At 35.1% G+C, this 23,771-nt stretch overlaps 1 protein-coding gene across 1 annotated transcript in view; it reads right to left on the reverse strand.

The window, feature by feature from the left end:
- The window catches only part of ASCC3 (activating signal cointegrator 1 complex subunit 3), a 325,470-nt gene that overhangs the window by 192,726 nt on the left and 108,973 nt on the right, over positions 1 to 23,771 (reverse strand). The window contains exon 11 of the mRNA XM_081251559.1: positions 7,458 to 7,622. Coding sequence (XP_081107685.1) covers positions 7,458 to 7,622 — 165 coding nt within the window. The remainder of the gene's footprint in view (positions 1 to 7,457; positions 7,623 to 23,771) is intronic.

Here is a 23,771-nt window from a genome sequence, read left to right on the forward strand (position 1 = left end):
CTGCGTCCCCCGCATCGGCAGGCGGACTCTCAGCCACTGCACCACCAGGGAGGCCCCTCTATTGTATTTTGTAAAGACTATGATCTTTTCAATTTCTGCTTTGAGAAAATGTCCCATGGAGACCTAAGATGAACATAATTTATCTATTTTTAGGGTATACAATTCTATGTGCTTGACCACTTTATGACATTAATTATATTATTCAAATTCTCTATATTTTATATTTACAATACAGGAAGTTAAGCATTTGCCAAGAGAAAGTATTACTTTCATTACATAAAAACTTCCCATTTTAAATTAAGATGCCAAATGTTGCTAAAGGGAACAGTCCAGGACCATTCACAGCTAAGCCCTAGGGGTTCTGCAGAAGTATGGGGGGGCATTCTGCAGCCCCATGCACCTATAATACCCCTTCTATCTGGGTTTTCAAATCCTACATGCTTTCATATTTTTCTATACTAGGCTTCCATGTAAAAGTTTAATTTAAAAAAGTGTTTCTTACCTGGGAAAAAAGTTTGAAAACCTCTGATGTGATTTTTAAAAGTACATAAGACTTGGAATGAATTTGGTAAGTTAATTAACCTTCGACCAAATTCCTTTATGAGAGAATGCATATAAAAAGATTCTCAATCTTTAACAAAAGACTATACAATATTATTATTTTTTAAATCTAGGAACTTTTAAGTCATTCTCACCTTCTTGCTATCATAAGTAAAATAAGGGGATTCATGGGATATATTTACTTGGGCAACTATTTTAACTATTTTTTCAGTTTTTATGTCTCTCTTATTTACATCTAATTTTAGTCAAAACTTGCTTGCATCATGCTGGTATCTTCAAGTTATTATACCTAAGTGAGCAGCTCCCAATGTCAGATTTCTCCTTGGATATTTCTATACAATGCATATATGGGCTGGGCAAGTCCAAGGGCCTGAGTTCACTCCCTCACACAAATATTATTTACAGGCACTTAGAAAGGCCCTGTGCCTTCCAAACTCATTCTGTAAGTAGGACAAAATGAATCTGCTTACTCACTGTTATGGGTTCTATCTGGGCTTCTTTGAGGACTAAATAAAACACTACCTATGAGATATACATATGGCTCCCAAACCAAACCCAACCCAAACAAGAGAACCCTAAATAAGGGAAACTGATGACCCTACCTATTATTTAAGAAATCTCCTTTACATGCTATGATTAGAATCCTTTACAGTAATTAGAATGATAATTTTAATTATACCATAGTTCTATTTCCTATTGGTGGTGATGTGAAAGGATATAAAGGTGATTTTTAGTTTTAAAATCATTCAACACAAAAGTTATTGAGTATATTTTTAAGGACTTCTGATGTTAAATACATGATATCTTGCAAACACTAGAGATATTTTTCTGCTAAAATCCCATTTTACAACAACTGTATTTTTTAATCTAAAAAAATCATATCATTCTCCACACAGATAAGGCTGTATGAGAAATATATTCTTTAAAATATGGATAAGTTGGAAGTTTATGTCTTAAACCACATCTCAAAACTCTATACACTATACAGAGTTATCTGAAAATATTAATAGTTGAAAGCTATAAAAAATTAACATTTTACAGTTTCTTCTTTATTATTAGCCCAAAAACTAGGCAGTAAATTTTTATAGCGTTTTCCCTCACATAAAATCTAAGTTTGGACAAAGTCTATTCACTGAAAGTAAATTTAGTTACGACAACTAATGTTAGTTCAATGTTGTTAAATATAACAGATTAGGGCTTCATTATACTTTTTTATTTTCCAAATTTCTTTCACTCATGCCAAGTATGTTGTGAATTTAGTCCCTAATACCACCATGCAACTTCAGAAACTGAACAGAATCTACACTGCATTAGAATAGCTACCAATGGTGTGTCTATGTTAGTTACAAATTGTTGAAGTGCCATGTAAAGCACTGCCATCTACTGGGAATGTCTGGTAATCACAAGGAACAAACAAAAAGGAACTTTGTTTTTTCTAAAAATATTTATGAGCACTGCACTAATACACTGGAAATATGAGAAGAATCATATAGATCATTCTGTTAAGGAGATTAAAATCTAGTGAGAGACACATATAAAGACACAATTACCTATAGTTAAGTTGTGAAATTATAAGGAAGACTGTGATGAGTGCTAAAAATGTGCAAAGAAAGGGAGTACAGAGGGAACACAGAAAAGGTGTAATTCATTCTGAGTGGTAAACTAGGAAACACTTCATAGAAGAAGTGATATTTGGCAGACTCAAAAGAATAGTAAGTTTTCAACAGATGGACGTGTGGAGCAATAATATATAATTTTGCATTTACAACCCTTCATCTCATAACTAACAATACACTCTGACGTAAGTAAGATTAGTTTTACCTCTGAAAGAGGGCCAATAGCATTTGAAAAAAAGTGGGGAAGGAATAAATGGTTTTGTGTGGCTGGAACCTACATCAGCTAAGGAATATGATGCAGAAGTTAAAATTGGATAAATAGGTCAGGGCTTCAGTAGTGTTTAACGTCCAGTTAAAGTATTCAAACATTTTTCTTAAGATAACAAACAGCAAGTCATCAAAGGTTTATAAGCATAGTAAGTGATAAACTATACAATTGGAATTTGGCTATATTATGAAGAAGCCAATGTGTAGGATGAATTAATGTATATTTACATATTATATATCCATATTACATACAATGTATTATATATTCCTGTATCATATGTTAACATATGATATGTTTATAATTATACTACATATGTAATAAACAAACCTACAATATATATTTTACTTCACAGTTTATAAACTATATATAGAAAATTATACTTTATATATTCATAATTTACAAAAATTTATAAATTTATAACGAATGCTTCAAAGTACATATGGTACATAATGTGTGTGTGTCTGTGTACATATGTACAGAAAGCATCAGCAGCAGGCCTGCAATCTATTTTCTCTCTCAACTGGGAATGCTCAAGAAAGAAAGGTGCCCTGGTCAAATCCCCTTGTAAACATGCTAATGACAGACCTCCTGGCAAATGTACTAATGGTATTTACTTGACCTCTAATGTTCTATAGTTGCAGGAAAGCTTTATCTTTGTAATGCTTTTAGCTGATGGACATGGTCTCTCTAGGTGGCTCAATGCAAACAAACCAGGAATGTATGGACTTATGTGGCCTGGATCCCTGAAAAGATCACTAAGCTATGTACGTATCAAGGTATCAAATCAAAACATCTCATAATCGGGAAGTATCACCTTGGGAAATAGTACCTTCTGTTAACTACTAATCTCACTTTACCTAATACACTAATCATATGCACTGTTTTGTATATCAATTCTACCTCGATAAAGCTGTTAAAAATTTTTTTAAAAATTTCATAACAGGGCTTCCCTGGTGGCACAGTGGTTGAGAGGCCGCCTGCCGATGCAGGGAACACGGGTTCGTGCCCCGGTCTGGGAAGATCCCACGTGCCACGGAGCGGCTGGGCCCGTGAGCCATGGCCGCTGAGCCTGCGCGCCTGGAGCCTGTGCTCCACAACGGGAGAGGCCACAACAGTGAGAGGCCCACGTACCGCAAAAAAAAAAAAAAAAAAAAAAAAAAAATCTCATGATCAAAATAGGTCTCTTTTGTGTAAATGATGCCCTGCATGCTTCTTTTCGAGACCTCACAAGTAAAATCTGTGCCAGAGCATATCCACCGTGGCAAGAAAGGAGAACAGTGATGGCAGTTGGAGACTTCTCCATGCTTCACCTTTGTCTCACAACTACATGTATTATTGACATTATTCTTAAGTTGGGTATTAGCTAAAACCTCTGGTTTTTGTGTGTCTACTTTGAATATTTCAATGCTTTGTGTTTTATGTATGTGGATCTGTACATGTGCATGCACATATTTTTATACGGTAAAAAGCAAACATGTCCTAAAGAGTCCTCTAATTCCATCCCTACTATAAAACCACTTTTACAGCTTGTTGCATATGCTTCCACATCTATGCACCCTACTGTACCCCACCTTAAAAATCTAAATGTAAGCAAGAACTTTATTTGGTAACTATAACCACTGCACCTAGAACTGTGTAGCCGGCACATAGCAGGTAGCTAATAAATGTTCACTAAATGAGTGAATGAGAATATAAATATATTGCATTTTTTTTCTTTACACAAATGGGATTGTGCTGTATATTGTGTCTTTTCAATGAGAATATAACATGGATATCTTTCAAACCCGGTTCATATAGCTCTACCTTGTTCTTTTTAAAGACTGCAAAGTGGCATTTTATTTTATGAATTAATGGCATTTATTAAACCATTTCTTCTTTTGTTGGACAGTTGGGTTGTTTCCAACATATTTTACACTAACAAGAAAGCGTCAGTGAATACTGGTGTTACTGTATCTATGTGTCTGTGCTATTATTTCCATAGGTTAGATTTCAAGAAGTAAAAACACAGTTTAGTGAGCATTTTCAAATTACATTCTTTTTTCACTTTGCCAATCTATGTAAGAGAAATGTCTCATGTTGATTTGGATTCCTTTTAAGCATCTTTTCTATGATTTTCAGAATTTTTATTTCTACTGTAAAGTGCTTTTTCCAAATTAAAAAAAAAACATATTTCTTACTAGTTTACAATAACCTTTTAATTATAAAGGACATTTAAGCTTTATTTCATGTGCTACAAATAATTTCTATTATTCTGTCTTACATTTGAACTTTCTGGAGGTATCTTTATTGGTCAGAAGTTTTTAATAGTTACATATCCAAATGCGCTACGTTTCCTTTGTAACCTTTGGAGTTTTGCATTTTGCTTAGAGCTTCTCCACCTCAAGGTTATTTTTTAAATGCTCTTTCATATTTTCTTTAATGCACTGAGTTTTGTTTGCTATAGCTAAATCATTAATTCATCTAGAATTTTATGTTGGATTTACCAGATGAAAGCACATTATTTTAAAACATTTGAAAATGCAATATAGACTTCCTCAAATTTTGTACTCCCTTCATATTAAATTCCCATACCTAGTTCTAGATGAGAGCTATTCAGGATACGAAATATAAAAGAACTGACACCTAACTAGTCATTGGGGGTGAGGGTGAGTGTTAAGGAAGAAGGAACAATTGAGTGTGGCTCCCACACACTCAATTTGGGCTTGAGAATCAAATGGACTGTCATGCCATTTATAAATAGGGAGGGAAGATGGCAGAGTTTCTGACGTGTTTAAGCAAGAGATGTCTATGGGATATCAGAGTAGAAACATACAACTGTGTTTGGAGAGGAATAGAAGTCAGCGGGGAGATTGGACCACATGCAGAGATTTAAGTGACACAGGCATAGAAGTGTTATTTTCCCAGGGTAAATATGTAGAATAAAAAAAGAAGATGGCAAGTGACCAGAGTCCTGTGTTGGAAAAGGTCACCGAGAGGATGTGACTGCCAATTAATCCGCAAGCTAGACCTTGTCAATCAGAGGATCCTCACCCCCTTTGCTGTCCTAGGAATAAGCATTCCGCTTGCATTCCCTGAGCTAGAAGCTTCCCCGAGGATGCAGCCTTGAGACAGCAATGTGGTGTTGAGACCATCTGGACAGTATATGTGACTGAAGTCAGTTAACTACATATAGTTAAGGCAGGTGTAGAGGTCGATTGATCTTGCAGTTGCCCAAGACAAGCCTCAAAAGTAAGTTCCCTTGCTTATTAAAACTGTCACCTACCAATCTGGAGTGGTCTGCCTCTTTTTTCAGTTCTCTCCTTGCCCTCTGTGTACAAAGCCAATTTGCAAACCAACACCGTGGAGAATGTAAACATTTCAAGGGTGAGAAAAGGAGAGCCTGAAAAAGAACAGCTAAGTAGGTGACAAAAAAATCAAGTAAAGAAAATCAAGGCAGGGTGGCATCATGGAGTCCAAGAGAAAAGAGTTTCAATTCTGAAGAAATAATGAGTTATATTCTGGTTAAAAAACAAAAAAACTTTTTATGACCTATGCTGGAGCAATAACCAGACCACAGTTGTTGAATACAGATTAATATTTCCAGAAGCTGAGTGGTAAAAACAGCTTTACTAAGCAGCAGTTATTGGAGCAGGATACTTTGAGGGAGGCATTTTGATAAAGATGGGTGGGACTTTGCAATTCTTTAAAGCTGAAGGCACAGTGCTCACAGAGAAGGAGAAGTTAAAGACCCAGGAAAAAGAAAAGGGATAACTTACAGAGTGAAAGGAATGGAGTCCAAGACAAGGGGACAGGGGGCCTCTAACTAAAGGATGAGGGATGGAATGATGAGGATAGATCTGGGAAGGGGTTTGAGGCTTTTGCTGGGTGGCAGGGAGGTTTTTTCTGGATGCAAACTGAGGGAGTTCGACCATGAAGGCCTGTGTTTCCACTCAGTAAAAAGTATTGTCTTCTAAGAATGAGGCACGACAGGGTGGGGAAGAAGGAGGGAGGAGTCTGGTGAAGCTTGGAAAAAAGAAGGGAAGCTGCTCCGAAGTTACGGGGTAAATCCCGACGATTCAGGTGAATTCAGAGTCTACGAATGTGTAGTGACCTTCGTCTCCACCACCCCTGTGTGATCTCAGCTAGTGTTTAGCAATCTGACTGGAGGGAAACATACTGTTCAATTGTTCAATTGACTGTTCAATTGGAATTCTGCCAGGGAGTCAGGGGATAAATAAGTTAAGGCTATTGACAAAAGAAAAAAACTGGTCATGGAGTCTTGGCTATTTCAGAATGAAAATAAAGCCAGGAGAATACAGATCAGAGACAATAACAGATGGGAAGTCAAGGAATTAGAGTTCTTGATTATGTTAAAAAACTAGTGTTCATCTACTGTCTTTACATGCACAATCTACCAACAAACATCATTTTAATAGTCATGGGTACTTTAAGATATCTTTTCACTTAATGAAAAGAGGGGTAACAGAAAACAACCACAGATCATTGATGAAATTACCAATTTTGATTTGGACAATTTATGAGTAACCACAAAGGTCCAAAACTAGAGACAACAATTACACGTCCCTTTTTAAAAATAACAATTAAGATTATGCACATTAGGAAATATTTCATTTTATCTAGTATATTAAGGAAAATATAAATCATTTCCAGATTTTTTTCAATGGGGGGAGAGGTCAGGCATGGAGAGAAATGGATGAATAATTAATAATTCTCCTATGTTCTACCATATTTTAATACTGCTTAGTCAAAGTTACATTTAGCTTTAAAACACAGGTTTAGAATAGAAGTTTTCCTGTATTTATTTTGGTTAATTTAAAGAGACTTCAATAACATAAGACCTGGGAGGAAGAAAAATAGGGTACTTTTAACATAAAAATGAAATAGCTGAAGGTTTCTCCCTACGAAAATTATCTTTATCCCCATGAACAATACATACTAATATTTCTTTGAATGTTACATTTAAGTTTAAAAACGTATCCCTCAAAGTAAGCTTACAAATAACTTCCCCTTACCTGACGTAAAGTACGTGCCACTATGCTTTCTAATACTGGTCCTCTATCTTCATGAAGTAAATGAACTTCATCAAGAATAAGAAGCTTTACAATTTGGGAAAGAGCTACGTCCCCAACACTCTTTCTTGTCACTACATCCCATTTTTCTGGTGTGGTCACAAGCATCTATAAGACAAGAAAAGATAAATTAAAAAGGAGAAAGAGGTCACATATTATTTAAACTTCCACTGTGTTATTCAAAAAGAAATATGATTGACCACCTATACACAGATCAAGTAAAGTGTTACAAATATCCCAGAATGATATCTGACTCACTGTAGACAACAGTCACTTCTCTTTAAGTTGTGATATTAAGCAGTTACTCATTAAAATTCAGTAAAGGTAGTCTGTCTGTAAATTGTAGTGTGAAGTGTACAAAATACACAGGCTTACTTAAAATGTGTCTTACAATGTAAGAAACCAAATGACACTATCTTCTAAACAAGTGTGTACTGATAATGGCTTTTATTTGAAAAGGGACAAAAATAAGTGAATGAAGCACTAAAAGGAAATGAAAAGGAAACCAAGGATCCACTCTAGGAATGGTTACCTGTTTATACTTTTCCAAATTTGAAGCTTTACTACTGACACAGTTTTTAAAAACTACCCTTTAATATCAACTAGTATATGCAGAAGTTTATACTAAAAAACAACACATATACTACAGCATAACTGGCACAAAATAGCAACACAAACAACGAGTCACCGGAGATCCTGGGTACTAAGAGCAGGAGGTAAGCCCAGGGTACTTAAGTAAAGTTCTTAGAAGAGACCACTTGACATGAGCTGTGGTAATAAGTCTATTTGCTTTCTACATATTGAATTGTTTGTGTCCCCTAAAAGCATACTATAGCAGAGAAAAAGAAAAGTTTAATAAACCTTCTACTACAGTAATATTGAACTAGGAAATAAGCCCTTATATAACTCAAAGAACACATGAGGTAACAAATCAAAACCAAAGCTTTTCTTAGCCAGTATATCAGCTTATAGAGACTGATGACAATCAAAACTCACTATGCTTTGAAGAGTGAAGAGGTTAAGGGGGTCAGATTGTTCTCAACATTTTTGTTGTGTTATCTCAGGTCTGTTTTTGAAGTTGCTTATGGGAATGATGATAATCTTATTTTTTTAGATTGCAAATGATGTATAATTCTTAACAAATGCATAATCCAAGTTTGTCAATATAACCTGTTGCATTATTAGAGATATCACTGCTATCATTTTGAAATGAACTATATCAACCACAAAATTTAGCAGTTGTACTTCGACGTAACATTAATTAGCAAACTATAATGAAATAGATTAAGGCATTCATATCTAAGGTGTGAAATACTACAAATCCAAAGCTACTTAGTTAATTTGCTAAAGCCAAATGGCAATGTTGAGATCACATCAAATTTTACATTAAAAAAATGCTTTGGAATTAAGTATTAACAGATGTATAATGAATTTTAAGATCTAAAATGGGTTGAAACATTCAGTATGCTTTAATTAACATCTTTTATATTCCAATAACTTAAACAGAACTTCTACTTTGAAAAATGACAAATTTAAAATAACCCAAGATATATCATTATAAATATACCCAGGGATCACTTACTAACAACCCTTTCACTAAAAGTCCTAAAAAATATGCCCATGTGATTTCAAAAACAGTAATTCTCTTAAACTGTAAATTCATGTCACATTAAAATATAAAATAAGCTTACTATTAATAAATGTTAAGAAAGCTACAAAGTATACTACAAAGACAATAATGTGGTAATGATTAAATTGTAAAGTAAAATTTTTCAGATATCAGAAAACTATACTACCAAACCTTAAAAATCCATTTTAGCATTTTGTTTTATACACCTTACTTTCAGCACAGTGAGAAGTGGCTTCATTTATATTACCATTTCATTACTCTAATCCCCTGAACGAAAATGGCTAGAAAATAAAGTGTCACATTTGCTTAATGAATTGGAACTCATGCAAGACATTTCCATCTGCTCTTCTATTAGGGCATGGGTTAACTGTCAATATTTTTACTGTCAACTCAAATTTCTCTCAATACATGTACTTATTCCCTCAGGAGTATGAAAATCATTATTACAAACTGTTCCAATTTTAGCCTGACCACTGGGAAAATGGCAGAGCTGAGATGCTATACACCACTACTGTGCCAACAATTTGGTGTATTCAATTTTAAAATGCTCCATCCATTTGACAGCAAAACCAAAGGACCTACAACTTGCTAGAACCACCTCATCTGGTAATTAACTTAAACATTAATATTATTATCTTTTGCCTTTTAATACACTGTGACCTAGGGGAAATCACTTTATCTCTCCTTCCTCTTTGTCCAGCTCTATTGAGTTATTACTGACATGTAACATATATAAACTTAAGGTGCACAATGTGATGATTTGATACACATATATATTGCAAAATGATTACCACTATGAAGTTAGTTAACACTTCCATTCCCTCACATAATATTACCATGTGTGTGTGTGTGTGCCTGTGTGTGTGTGTGTGTGTGTATGTGGTGATAACATTTAAGGTCTACTCTCTTTAACAACTTTCAAGTACATAACACAGGAATGTTAATTATACTTGCCGCGCTGTACATCAGATCCCCAGAACACATCGATCTTATAGCTGGAAGTTTGTACACTTTGACCAACATTTCCCCATTTCCCCCACCCCTAAGTTCCTGGCAACCACCATTCTACTCTCTGTTTCTTTGAGGTTTTTTTTTTTTAATATTCCATACATAAGTGAGAACATACAGTATTTGTCTTTCTCTGTCTGACTTATTTCACTTAGCATAATGACCTCAAGGTCTATCCATATTGTAGGAGAAGGCTGAATTTCCACCGCTTTATGGCTGAATAACATTCCACTCTATGTATATACATTTTCTTTATCCATTCATTTCTTGGCGAACACTGAGGTTGTTTCCATGTCTTAGCTATTGTGAATAATGCTGCAAAGAACATGGGAGAGCAAATATCTCTTCAAGATAGCAATTTCACTTCCTTCTGATATATACCCTGAAGTAGAATGGCTGGATCATAAGGTAGTTCTATTTTTAACTTTATGGGAAACCTTCAAACTGTTTTCCATAGTGGCAGTACCAATTTACATTCCCACCAACAGTGCACAAGGGTTCTCTTTTCTCCACATCCTCGCCAATATTTGTCATCTTTTGTCTTTCTGGTAACAAGTCATTCTAACAGCTGTAAGGTGGTATCTCATTGTGGTTATTATGACTTGCATTTCCCTGATGATTAGTGATGTTGAGCACCTTTTCATGTACTTGGTGGTCTTCTTTGGAAAAATGTCTATTCCAGTCCTCTGTCCATTTTTAATTTTTTTTTTTTTGCTATTGAGTTATATGGATATTAACCCTTTATCAGATAGATGGTTTGCAAAATAGTTTCTCCCCTTCTATAGGTTGCCTTTTTATTTCGCTGTTTCTTTTGCTGTGCAGAAGCTTACTTTTGCTTTTGTTGCATGTGCTTTTGGTGTCATATCCAAAAATCATTCCCAAGACCAATGTCAAGGAGCTTTTTCTCTTGTTTTCTTCAAGCATTTTTTATAGTTTCAGGTCTTACATTTAAGCCTTTAATCCATTTCAAGTTAATTTTTTGTAAGCAGTATAAAATAGGTGGCCATTTTCATTCTTTTGCATATGGTTATCCACTTTTCCCCATACATTTATCAAAGAGAATATCCTTTCCCAATTGAGTGCTTTGGGCTCAATTGTCAAATATTAGTTGATGGTATACGTGTGGGTTAATTTCTGGGCTCTCTATTCTGTTCCATTGGTCTATGTGTCTGTTTTAATGCCAGTACCATACTTTTTGATTACTATAGTTTTATAATATAGTTTAAAATTAGGAAGTGTGATGCCTTCAAGCTTTGTTCATTCTCAGGATTGCTTTGGCTATTTGGGGTCTTTTGTGGTTCCAATTCTAAAAACAATTTTAGAATCGTTTTTTTCTATTTCTGTGAAAAAAGATAATAGAATTTTGATAGGGATGCATTGAATCCATAGATGGCTTTGATATTATGGACATTTTCATAATATTAACTCTTCCAATGCATGAACATGAGCTATCTTTCCATTTATTTGTGTCTTTTTCAATTTCTTTCCGGAGCATCTTATAGTTTTTGGTGTATAGATCTTTCACTTCCTTGGTTAAATTTATTCCTAAGTATGTCATTGTTTTTGATGCTATTGTATATGGGACTATTTTATTTATTTCTTTTTCAGATAGTTCACTGTTAGTGTATAGAAATGCAACTGACTTCTGCATGCTGATTTTGTATCCTGCAACTTTACTGAAGTTGTTTATTAGTTGTAAAAGTTTTTTGCTGGAGTCTTTAGGGTTTCCTATATATAAGATCATATCATCTGCAAACGGAGACCATATTACATCTTCCTTTCTGATTTAGAAGACGTTTATTTCTTTTCCTTGCTTAATTACTCTGGCTAGGACTTCCAGTACTATGTTGAATAGGAGTAGTGAGAATGGGCACCCTTGTCTTGTTCCTGATCTTAGCAGGAAACCTTTCAGCCTTTCACTGTTGAGTATGATGTTAGTTGTAGGTTTGTCATACATGGCCCTCATTATGTTGAAGAACGTTCTTTCTATACCCAATTTGTAGAGAGTTTTTATGATGAAAGGATGTTGAATACTGTCAACTGATTTTTCTGCATCTATTAAGAGGATCATGTGATTTTTATCTTTCATTGTATTAATGTATTAGTGATGTATTAAGCCTGTTCAGATTTTCTATTTCTTCATCATTCAGTCTTGGTAGGTTGTATGTTTCTAAAAATTTATCCATTTCCTCTAGGTTATCCAATTTGTTGGTATATAATTATTCACAGTAATGTCTTATGATCCTTTGTATTTTTTGTAATGTCTCCTCTTTCATTTCTGCTTTTATTTAATTAGTTCAGTCTTCTCTTTCTTTTCCTTAGTCAGTCTAGCTAAGGGTCCGCTAATACTTTTTGTCTTTAAAAAAACCACCTCTTAGTTTCATTGATCTTTTCTTCTGTTTTCCGGTTTCTATTTCATTTGTTTCTGCTCTGATCTTTGTTATTTCTGTCCTGCTAATTTTGGGCTTAATTTGTTTTCTTTTTCTAGTTCCTTGAGCTGTAGAGTAAGGTTGTTTATTTGTGAATTTTCTTTTTTCTTAATGTATAACTATAAACTTCCAGCTTAAAACTGCTTTTGCTACATCCCATAAGCACTTACACCTTATTATTAAAAACTTTTCTTACATCTGTAAACAGTAAATTTACAACATTTAGTTTTCTGTGATTGTTTCATGACTACTCAAATACTTTTCTTCCTCTAAGTGAAATATATTCCTCTTTGGGGAGGGTAAGAGGGGAGAAAAACAGTAAAATTTTTAAGCTGAATTTTTTATAATTATTTGCATAATCCACTAATTGGACACTACAGCAACCCTTTATCAAAACACACCAGAAAGGTGGTGTTTCACAGAAGAATGTCATGCTTGAATCCAAGTTTTAACAGACTTGTCCCAAATAGAATTCTTTGAATTTCAAGGTAAGAATTACTAAAGAGATCACAAAGCCTCTTGTCAACATACCTGTAAGAGTGCAAGAGGAACATGTTCAGTTGTGCATTTTACATTTCTTAAAAGCAATTTATTTATTTATTTATTTTAACATATTTATTGGAGTATAACTGCTTTACAATGGTGTGTTAATTTCTGCTTTATAACAAAGTGAATCAGCTATACATATACATATATCCCCACATCTCCTCCCTCTTGCGTCTCCCTACCACCCTCCCTATCCCACCCCTCTAGGTGGTCACAAAGCACCGAGCTGATCTCCCTGTGCTATGTGGCTGCTTCCCACTAGCTATCTATTTTACATTTGGTAGTGTATATATGTCCATGCCACTCTCTCACTTCGTCCCAGCTTACCCTTCCCCCTCCCCGTGTCCTCAAGTCCATGCTCTACATCTGCGTCTTTATTCTTGTCCTGACTCTAGGTTCTTCAGAACCATTTTTTTTTTTTAGATTCCATATATATGTGTTAGCATACGGTATTTGTTTTTCTCTTTCTGACTTACTTCACTCTGTATGACAGACTCTAGATCCATCCACCTCACTACAAATAACTCAATTTCATTTCTCTTTATGGCTGAGTAATATTCCATTGTATATATGTGCCACACCTTCTTTATCCATCCATCTGTTGATGGACACTTAGGTTGCTTCCATGTCCTGGCTATTGTAAATAGAGCTGCAATGAACATTGAGACACAGAGAATGTTTGTGATGTCTAAAAGCAGTCTGTTTTATGTTTAACAAATCCTGTTATATCTATTTCAAGTTATACAAGTCACACTGATATCCTACTGAATTTTAAACATTTGTTTTTAAAACATTTTGACTGTTGTAGCAGTACTCTTCTTTGAGGCAGATGGCTATAAATTAAAACTAGATTTAAAATGTCAATGGAATACAAGAAATTTTAAAAAATGGAAGTAGACTTTCTTACCTGTATAATATTTAAAATTCATTTTGAAATTTTTGGTAGTCAGACTATAGAAAAAAATTAATTGTTTAAACCCATTATATAAATGACTTTTTTAAAAGTCAGAAAGGTAAAATACCAAAAGATAGTCATTAAAATCCATGAGTATATTACTATAATTCATCAAATCTCAAGAGCTATTAATTTTAGGCCACACCTTCATTTTATGTGTCACTAAGAAGTTAAAAAAAGACTACCAAATAAAGTTTTTAAATGTCTTACAATTGATGAAATATTGTACATTTAGTTGAAAATGTTAAGGATCTATTAACTAAGCTAAAAGACAATATTCAAAAATGCTTGCTTAATACATTTTCTGTGTTGAAGACAGTCAGCCGGGAGTTGTTACAAATCACATTATAATGCTATAGATGTAGACCGCACAACAGTTTGCAGGATTTAGGAAGTCTATGTTCCTTTTTAAAATACATAATCCCACACTTACTCAACCAACAAGCTTATAAATTATATGAATGTTTTAATTTAAGGATAAAATCTACAATGTCACATGGTTTAAATTCCATAAACACACATATAATTACAGTTATACTAACCTCTGCTATACAAATGTCAGCTCTGATTGATGGCAACAGCCCCTGTCATAGAACCTGACAGCTTGCAGATTGTACCTACCCCTTGGGACACTACAACAAATCAGTTAGTTCCAACTACTCCTTTTCTACCTTTTTTATGTTCCCTCCTCTCCCACCAATTCACACGCTTGAGTGCACCCTCACACATGTAAAGCACAAAGTCTTCTGAAGTATCTAGCTATACTTATTTAATGTCAAGGACCACAGCTTTCAACTATAAAATGAAAATATAAAAGTTAATCAGAAAATCTTCAAGTACAAATGTATTCTTATGCATATTCTTGTTGAAAGTACAGATACGGTCAAGCAAAATCATAAAGGATACTGTAATCTGACATGTATCTTGGCATTTTGATGTTAGGGGAAAAAAATCTGTATGATACTACTTTTAGTTAAAAGTTCAAAGGTAAAGATTTACTAAATAAAGAAACGAAGTATATAATTCAATATGAAAACCTAATATTTTTGAAGGAACAGAGCATGGAGTGCTGGGGGTAAGGGAGAAAAAGCTCTTGTAGTATACAATTCAAAATTGAACATTTAAGAAAATACTTTGTTCTTTGTTTATAACTGTAGTAGAATTGTGTTTATAATTGTAGTAGAATTATCTTTGCAGTTCTTTTTGTTGATTTAACACACTTTCCAACAATCTCAGAACATTATATACTGAACTCTAGCCTCATCAACATAAGTGTCTAAAGAATACAATGCTTGGTTACCCTAAAACTTAAGTAATTACACATAATAGAGAAAAACACAAAAATTGTTTATATTGTGTATATAGTCATATATACACAATATATGTGTGTATAGTCATAAAGACCTTGCTTTCATCATTCTAACTGCCTGTCCATAATACCCCAGGATTTCGTTCCATTAAAGTCTCATAGAGCAAGGGTCTGATACAACTTAACAATGACTCCTGTTCACTCATAAAACATAGTTCTTGAATATGAATAATTTGTGGTAGAAACCTGCCCTGCTGTAAATTCTATCCTTTACAGTTGGGATAGGGCTCATAGTGAATGGGTTTCCTTGGTTTATTATAAAGCAGTTTTGTTTTTCAAATCAAACTGGTATATGTTCCCTTTAAAAGTGGGGGAAAAAATCCTCTCTCCTATGACTTTGAACATTTGATAGTCACCACCTCTTTCCTACTGCATGTGAAGAGCTCAGTTTGAGGATCGATTTCTTACTAAAATGAAACACTTTTAAATATCACATTGTAATACCAAACTTAAAACCTCACATGTGATGAGCTAAAAAAAAATGTATTCTGCAGCTCTTCACAAAAATGATAATACCGGGCCTCCCTGGTGGCGCAGTGGTTGAGAGTCCGCCTGCCGATGCAGGGGATACGGGTTCGTGCCCCGGTCCGGGAGGATCCCATATGCCGCGGAGCGGCTGGGCCCGTGAGCCATGGCCGCTGAGCCTGCGCATCCGGAGCCTGTGCTCCGCAACGGGAGAGGCCACAACAGTGAGAGGCCCGCATACCGCAAAAAAAAAAAAAAAAAAAAAAAAAAAAATGATAATACCAAGATAATACCAGTTTCATCTCTTCAAACTAATTCAAGGCATTCAATACTAAGAGATTTTACTAACTCAAGAACAATTAATCAAAAGTTTGTTTGGGGTCTATTAGCAGAAAGAAGAGACAGGGCTTCCCTGGTGGCGCAGTGGTTGAGAGTCCGCCTGCCGATGTAGGGGACACGGGTTCGTGTCCGAGTCCGGGAAGATCCCACATGCCACGGAGCGGGTGGGCCAGTGAGCCATGGCTGCTGAGCCTGCGCGTCTGGAGCCTGTGCTCCACAACAGGAGAGGCCACAACAGTGAGAGGCCCGCGTACCGCAAAAAAAAAAAAGAAGAAGAGATGGATGAAGGGAGGATTCTAAAATCTTATGAAGAAATTATGGCAGGACATAAGCTGCTTTAAATGACTGCAACTAAGGAAATTAGTTGTCTTTATTGTTAACCTACTTCCATTATTTGGATCCTATTTTATTTTTTTAAAAAGGCAGGACATGTGTACTATTTAATCAAAATTTATGGGTATTCAAAGGACTTCTCAATAAAAGTTTGTGATTAACTCACTCAACTCAATGTCTTCAGGCATTTGTCTATGGTTAAGAACACAAAGATAAAGGCAAGAAATTTAGAAGCTTATACTTAAAGGTGAAAACACAGCAAAGAAGTGAAATGTGGTCTAAACTCTCTCATACAATGTTATGAAATGCAAAGGTCACCTATGAGGGGGCAGTTAACCTTGTTCAAGCAACTGCCACTGAATCTGCCCACAACTACACATATAAGCTACACATATAGCACCAAAATCACTACAGTGCAGAACCGAGTGAAATTATACATTTTTATGCATTTCTTTCCTCCATTCCCTTCCACTTCCTACAGTCCAACAAATTTACAGCACAGAAAAAGAGCAAACAACAATCATTTGTTATTGGTGCTGAAGTGGCTTAACAGAAACTCATATTCAATACAAACAAGGCTTAGAAAAGTGATAAGGAGAAAAGCAAATATGCCCAAGGAATTAGCTAATATAATATCCATGATTAAATATAAAGCCCAGCTCTAAGCTTTCTTAACACCTAATTGAAAAAGAAAAATTGGGAGTTATGTCAGCAAAATGGCAGCATGGGAATTTCTAGTGTTCATCCCCTCCAATTAGGAACATTAATTTGAAGAACTATCTGCACACAAAGATTGCTTCACAAGAGCTAAGGATTCCAGGTGAGAGATTACGGCCTGTAGGTAAAGCACAGAAATAAGAAAAGGCACAGTAAGAAGGTAGGAAAGATAGAATCACATTACCCCCATCGCTCCTCCTCTAAGCCCAGGCAGCCCGGCACAGAGAGAGATACCTTCCCCACTGGAGAACGAAAGTAAAGTGAGTGCCCAACTTCACCTCAGTCCCAGAGCTGGCGGGTCCCAGGATCAGGCCAACCTGAAGGTCCTAGGTGTCCCCTTGCAGGCTCTCTCAAACCCAGGCCCCCGGCTTACCCCCAGCGCCTACTAGCTCCAGCAGCCCAAGGCAGGGCGGCTCCCACAGCCTCAGGCAGCATCCACGGCACCTACCAGCAGGCTCCCATGAACCCGCACCTGATACCTGAAAAGGTGCTCAAATCACTAATAATCAGGCAATGCAAATCAAAACAACAATGATCTTTCACCTCACACCTGTTAGGATGTCTATTACCAAAAAAGAACACTGGTGTGTGTAGTAGGAAAATGCTGCCCAAGTAATTCTGACATTGCAACTTGAGTTAAGAAGAACTGGCTAAATCTGTCAAATTTCCAGGACCCCAGGACTCCAGTATCCATTCTCTATTCAGTTAAGTAAACTGTTTTTCACTATACTATATAGATTTCTTTTAAGCAAATCAGTCACCAAAAAGATTTTACCACACTATCTGCAATGGCTGAGAGCTGAAATTACAGTGTAGCTTTGTCTGTGTGGGGCATTTTCATTACCTGTACTAATTTATCATGGAGAAACAGCTTTGTATTTTAATTTAGCATTTATTTGATTTTTAGTGATGTTTAACATCTTACTTTATGAAACTTTGCATTTTTCCCTTGTAGTAAGAGTCTATTTTTGTATTCAGTGTTTGGGTTTACATCATCAATTTGCATAAACTCACCCTTTAACAGAGATATTAAGTATAACTAGTGGATCCATTTTGGATGGCAAATTGGCAAAATCTATCAAAATTTTAAATGCACAAACCCTAGGTCCAGCAATCTCACTTCCAAAGTTCTACCCAAGAATAAAGACATACATACAGACAGACATGCATGAAGTTCTTTAGAAGGCAATAATGTAGATCTATACGCACTGATATTAAGTGGGAAAAGGCAAAATATTATGCATTTTATACGAACACATACCCATATGTACATAAATATGATCCATTATTATTAAATTAAAACAAAACCACATATCCATATTTTTCTCTACATTCTCAGCTCCTGAGCTGAAATGTTTAGAAGGCTTTTTTAAAACTACAATACTCCATTTCCTTTTGATAGGCTTCTGCAGCATCTCACACATAGAAAATATGTGCTCATATTTTCTCTGTCAGCATCTATTACACTGTATTGCTTGCTTAAATATCTGTCTCCTTTAATAAACCACAGGCACAGACAAGGCAGGGGCAGTGACTCTCTTGACAGCTATTGTATCTACAACGTCTTCAAGTGGTCTGCTGCATGGTACATACTCAAGAACTGTTGATGGATTATATATTTTAGCAGATAGTAATTATTAACTCCACAATATTGATGGTAACTATCCTTGCCTAATAAAAAAGTAGTAAAGCAATTATACTCCAATAAAGATGTTTAAAAAAAAGTAGAACAAATACTTCTACATTTAATAGCAGGATTTACACAACTTGTGTTCTACCACATAGATATTTAGGTTTAGAAAGTTACGCTTAAGATACTGTCACATAATGGATTTTGTGAATTAGCCAGGGAAATGCTCTCTTCCCTACTCTGTTCACGTAAATTTACCAAATTGAAAAATCTGAAAGCTTATACAAGAAAGAGGCCCATTTACTGAGTGCTGGACAAAGAAGGCACTGGTACCCCCACTGCCCACCCTGTGGCCTCGGGGGGTGACACTCCAGGTTTCTGGTATCTAGATGTTACTTCACTTAGGGTGAATGTTTTTGAGGAAAGGTGAGATCTTGATGGCTCCTTACGGAGTAAGCTAAGGAAGCTAAGTGGCCTGTATCCTCATCTTTTCAGGAAGAGCACAATTGTATCTCAGAGTATCATTCAAAGAGGAATGAATATAACTTGAACATTCTGCAATCAGGACTTACAGATTTTTATAATGTTCCTCTCCTGCCTCTCTCCCTCCACCTCCCAGGCCTTTCCCATCAGAACACGCCAGTTTTTCACTTCCTTATGTCTCACAGGCAATAGCTGAGGACTCCTACCTTAATTTTCTCCAAAGCAAAGTAGAGTGGGTAGTCCTGTAACTATGAACTGAAACCTATATTTCTATAAGCAAATTTATCAACACTTCTAAGTATTCTTATAGGCATATCTCATTTATCAATACATTATCTCTAATATATCGTGAATGCTCAATAAAAAAACATTCAGTATCTTTCATTCATGCATTTATCAGATATTTATTATCTCTACTACTACAGATCTTAGTTTCCTCCATAAATTAAAAAAAAACAAAACACAGTACATACATATCATAGGGTTATAATGAAAATGAAACAGATTAATACAATAAAATGTTTAGAATAATGCCTGACATAAAATAGGGACCAATTAGGTTCTCTAAGATCATCAGCATCATTCTCTTCCTCCTCATCACAATGCGCCAGGCATGATGCCATGCACTATGCAATGGTGAGGAAATATAAAGGCAGACAGCCCTTGATCTCATAGGGCTTACATTGTAGTGAAGGTTGAGTGGCAAGATGCATTAATCAAAAAGCCTTAAAATATAAAATTTTACTTGTGATAAGCTACTGAGAATAAGCTATGCAGTGTTACAACAATTTATAATAGGAAAATTTGACCTAACCAGAGAAATCAGAAAAGCCTTTAATAAGAAAGTGACATTTGACTTAACATCTATAGGATGAAAGGGAATTAATCAGGTGAAGGAAAAAAAAAGAGAGTAATAGGCAGAAGCAGTTACAGGCATAGATCATGCATGTGAGAGAAAAATGGATGGGAGAGACTGAAGAGAGGCAGTGTGCAGCTGGAGCAAAGAGGATGAGAAGACTGGAGACTAGTGGAAATAAGACGGGCAGGCACAGACTACTCAGCCTATTAGCCACCTCCAGAAGTTGTATTCTTATCTCCCCTTACAGTAGGCCTGGAAAACTATGAGTGGCTTTTTTTGATTGCTGTTGTTTTTCATAGGACAGAGTTATGGGAGCAGGAAGGGAAGGAGTGAAACTGACCAGGCTGCTTTTCTGATTATCTGTGGAGAAAGAATTGGAGGGGGCAGACTGGATGCTGGTACCCCAGTTAGACTACTATAAAAGTAATCAAGGTGAAAGATGATTGGAGGCTCAGACTAGGCAGATGTCCTGGTGAAGATGGAGAGGACATGGATAAATGTAAGAAATATTCAGGAGATAAAATCAATAATCAATAGAAATTGGTGCTGGATTGACTATATTTACCTTATATTTAAATATAGGCTATATTTAAGCTAAATATAGTCAATGACTTTTTCTAAAAAATATATATATAATATAATATAAAAACATATGCTGCAGAAAATTCCCCATGTGCCAGATATTTTACTTCTTACTAATCTCCTTGCTCAGGATGAGATAATCACAAATAAAACATTAAGAAATACTCAATACAGCTACAAGTCACCCTCCGAGAAAAATTTTCTGACTTGATTTGATAATATAGTAGAAGAAAATTAAAGTTGGCTAGCCTTTTCATCTATCTTTTCTAGGTCATTAGCTGCCAACTTTTACTTATGTGTCAAACTCCTTTTTACAGATTCAACCCCAATAGCTGTAAGATAAGTTAAGAGCTTAAAAGAAAAACAAAGAAACAAACAAAAAACAAAATATAAAGGAGTTCTAGAAGCTGAGGCCTATTATTTATTGACAATAATTAACTTCCAAAAATTTTAAATATTTTGCAGATTTCATTAGATAGCCTTTGAGAACTAAAGGAAAATACTTATTTTAAGGAATTTGCAATTATGAAAGACCACACAACCTCCCTTTAATATTTAATACATGTATGTCATATTCCAGAGAAAAAAGTAATTTTTTCAAAATGATACTAATATTTGTGGTTAGTGAGTTCCCATCTTACCACTTAATGGTGGCAGGATTTTTCCGAAATTTAATAAGTAATTAGAATACTTGGGATGAGCATCATAGTTACCTTGACTTTTCCTTTTATTTTTAGGTCCTTGTTTATAGGGAAACTAGATTGCTTCTAAGGATGCTATGTATTGTAGTATAATTTTGCAATAGAAGAAATTCTGATTTTTCACTTTGGGAAGAAGAAAATAATAAACTTTCTATTGGCTTTTGATCTGCATTTCAGTAAGTTGGCGTGATATACTTTGCAAGAAGGGGTCCTGAACTAATTTAAAAATAAATTTTCTAATTACTTTGCTACTTTTATTTAGTTAATGTCTGTAAGAATATAAAATAATCACATGATAAAAAAGTAACTAAATGTTGATGTAAAACAAATACAACAGAAGAAAAAAGACATTAATAGAATATAACCCTCACTCCTCTCTTCATTCCTCTAATACTATGAAACAAGCTATTTTTCTGCAAAAGAATACTCATGGAATAGGCAAAGTTGTTCTAAAAGTTCTCAGTGAAAGCAAAGGTAGTTAGATTCCTGAGTGCTTTTAAATTATTCTCTAAGAAAAGGATCTCACATAATAATTTGCATTCGCTAGACAGATTTTTATGCATCAAAAATTATAGCACGGGTCTTCCCTGGTGGTGCAGTGGTTGAGAGTCTGCCTGCCAATGCAGGGTACACGGGTTCGAGCCCTGGTCTGGGAGGATCCCACATGCCGCGGAGCAGCTGGGCCTGTGAGCCACGACTACTAGCCTGCGCGTCTGGAGCCTGTGCTCCCCAACAAGAGAGGCTGCGACAGTGAGAGGCCCGCGCACCGCGATGAAGAGTGGTCCCAGCTCGCCGCAACTAGAGAAAGCCCTCGCACAGAAACGAAGACCCAACACAGCCAAAAATAAATAAATTAATTAATTTTTTAAAAAAATTATAGCACTCTCACTACCCCCTCCAACCCAAGTATATTTAGAAGAACAAAAGAGTTGAAAATAGTAGTTTATATATAGAAATGGGCTTTTTTACTCAAAGCATTTTAATATATTTTATGAGTAGCCATTACACCTTGCAAAAGTAAAAATAATAACTAACACTAAGAACTCCATGAAGCTTCCAAGTAATCTATAGCTTACTTACTAATAAAAGTAACGAGACATTCTTCAAAACAGAACACTCATTACTTCTTAATGGCATGCCTTTAATGCAGGAAATAGTTATCCTGGCAAATAATATTTACATTTCATCAAGAGATTTTGAAAGTGGTAGCCTTCTAATTCCATTATGTATAAACATATGGTTAAGCCTTTTAAAACTATCTGTTCTCTTAGAGATCAAAGTTTTCACATTTCAGGTTCTATTCCCATTTTTTGATATGTCTCTTAATGAAAGGAAGTTTAAAAATTCATTTGGGCTATTAGTTGCTTAATTCGATAAAATTGTAAATACAAATTAAAAAAAACTAGAAAAAGCAAAATGTTTAGATTTACGAAGGACTGAAAAATCATTACTGCCATCAAAAACACACTAATTACGCTTGCGCAGTCACTTGAAAAATTAAGCTTAAACAGTCAAGAATCGCCTTCAAAATACAAAAGAATATTGTTGTTGTCTTTTAAACCAGTAATATTAAAAAACCAATAATATTAAAAAAACCAATCCCAAAACCAAAGAAGACAACTAGAGAAATAAGAAGCAACACTATAACAAATATAAATACCACACTAATTTCTAAACTAAATCAATACCTATAATATTTAGATTTCACCATTAAGACTCTGGGTTTTTCAACTGCTTTAAAACTATGCTTAAGTAGCTTAGTAAATAGTGATTTTAAATGAGTAGCTTTCTTCACTGATTAAAAAGATACATAGTGTTTTAATGAGCTAGATCGATGATTTTTATCCTGAATGTCCTTAGTTATACACAGCAGAAGTTCAGATCTGTACAACATCCAGAAGTTGAAACAAATTCTTTTGTGTTGATAAAATTTTCATTGTGCCTCATTTTCACTTCCTCTTAGTTTTTTATTCCATATTTTATCAAGAGGTTTAAATTTATGTTATTTTCTTTTTAGCTCCTCATACAAAATATAGCACTGGGTGGGAGAGGAAGGTGGGGGAGGGATGGTGATTATTATAAGTAAGCTGTAAACTGTGCTGCTGTATTTTCCAGAGCAAAATATAATCAACATAGCAATATGGAAATTCAATGCCTAGATATGTAATATAAAAAGACATGGACTGGAAATTAAGCTGGTTTCTAATATGA

The sequence above is a fragment of the Mesoplodon bidens genome (assembly GCF_964165515.1).
Source record: "Mesoplodon bidens genome assembly, chromosome: 12".
In the NCBI taxonomy this organism is placed as follows: domain Eukaryota; kingdom Metazoa; phylum Chordata; class Mammalia; order Artiodactyla; family Ziphiidae; genus Mesoplodon; species Mesoplodon bidens.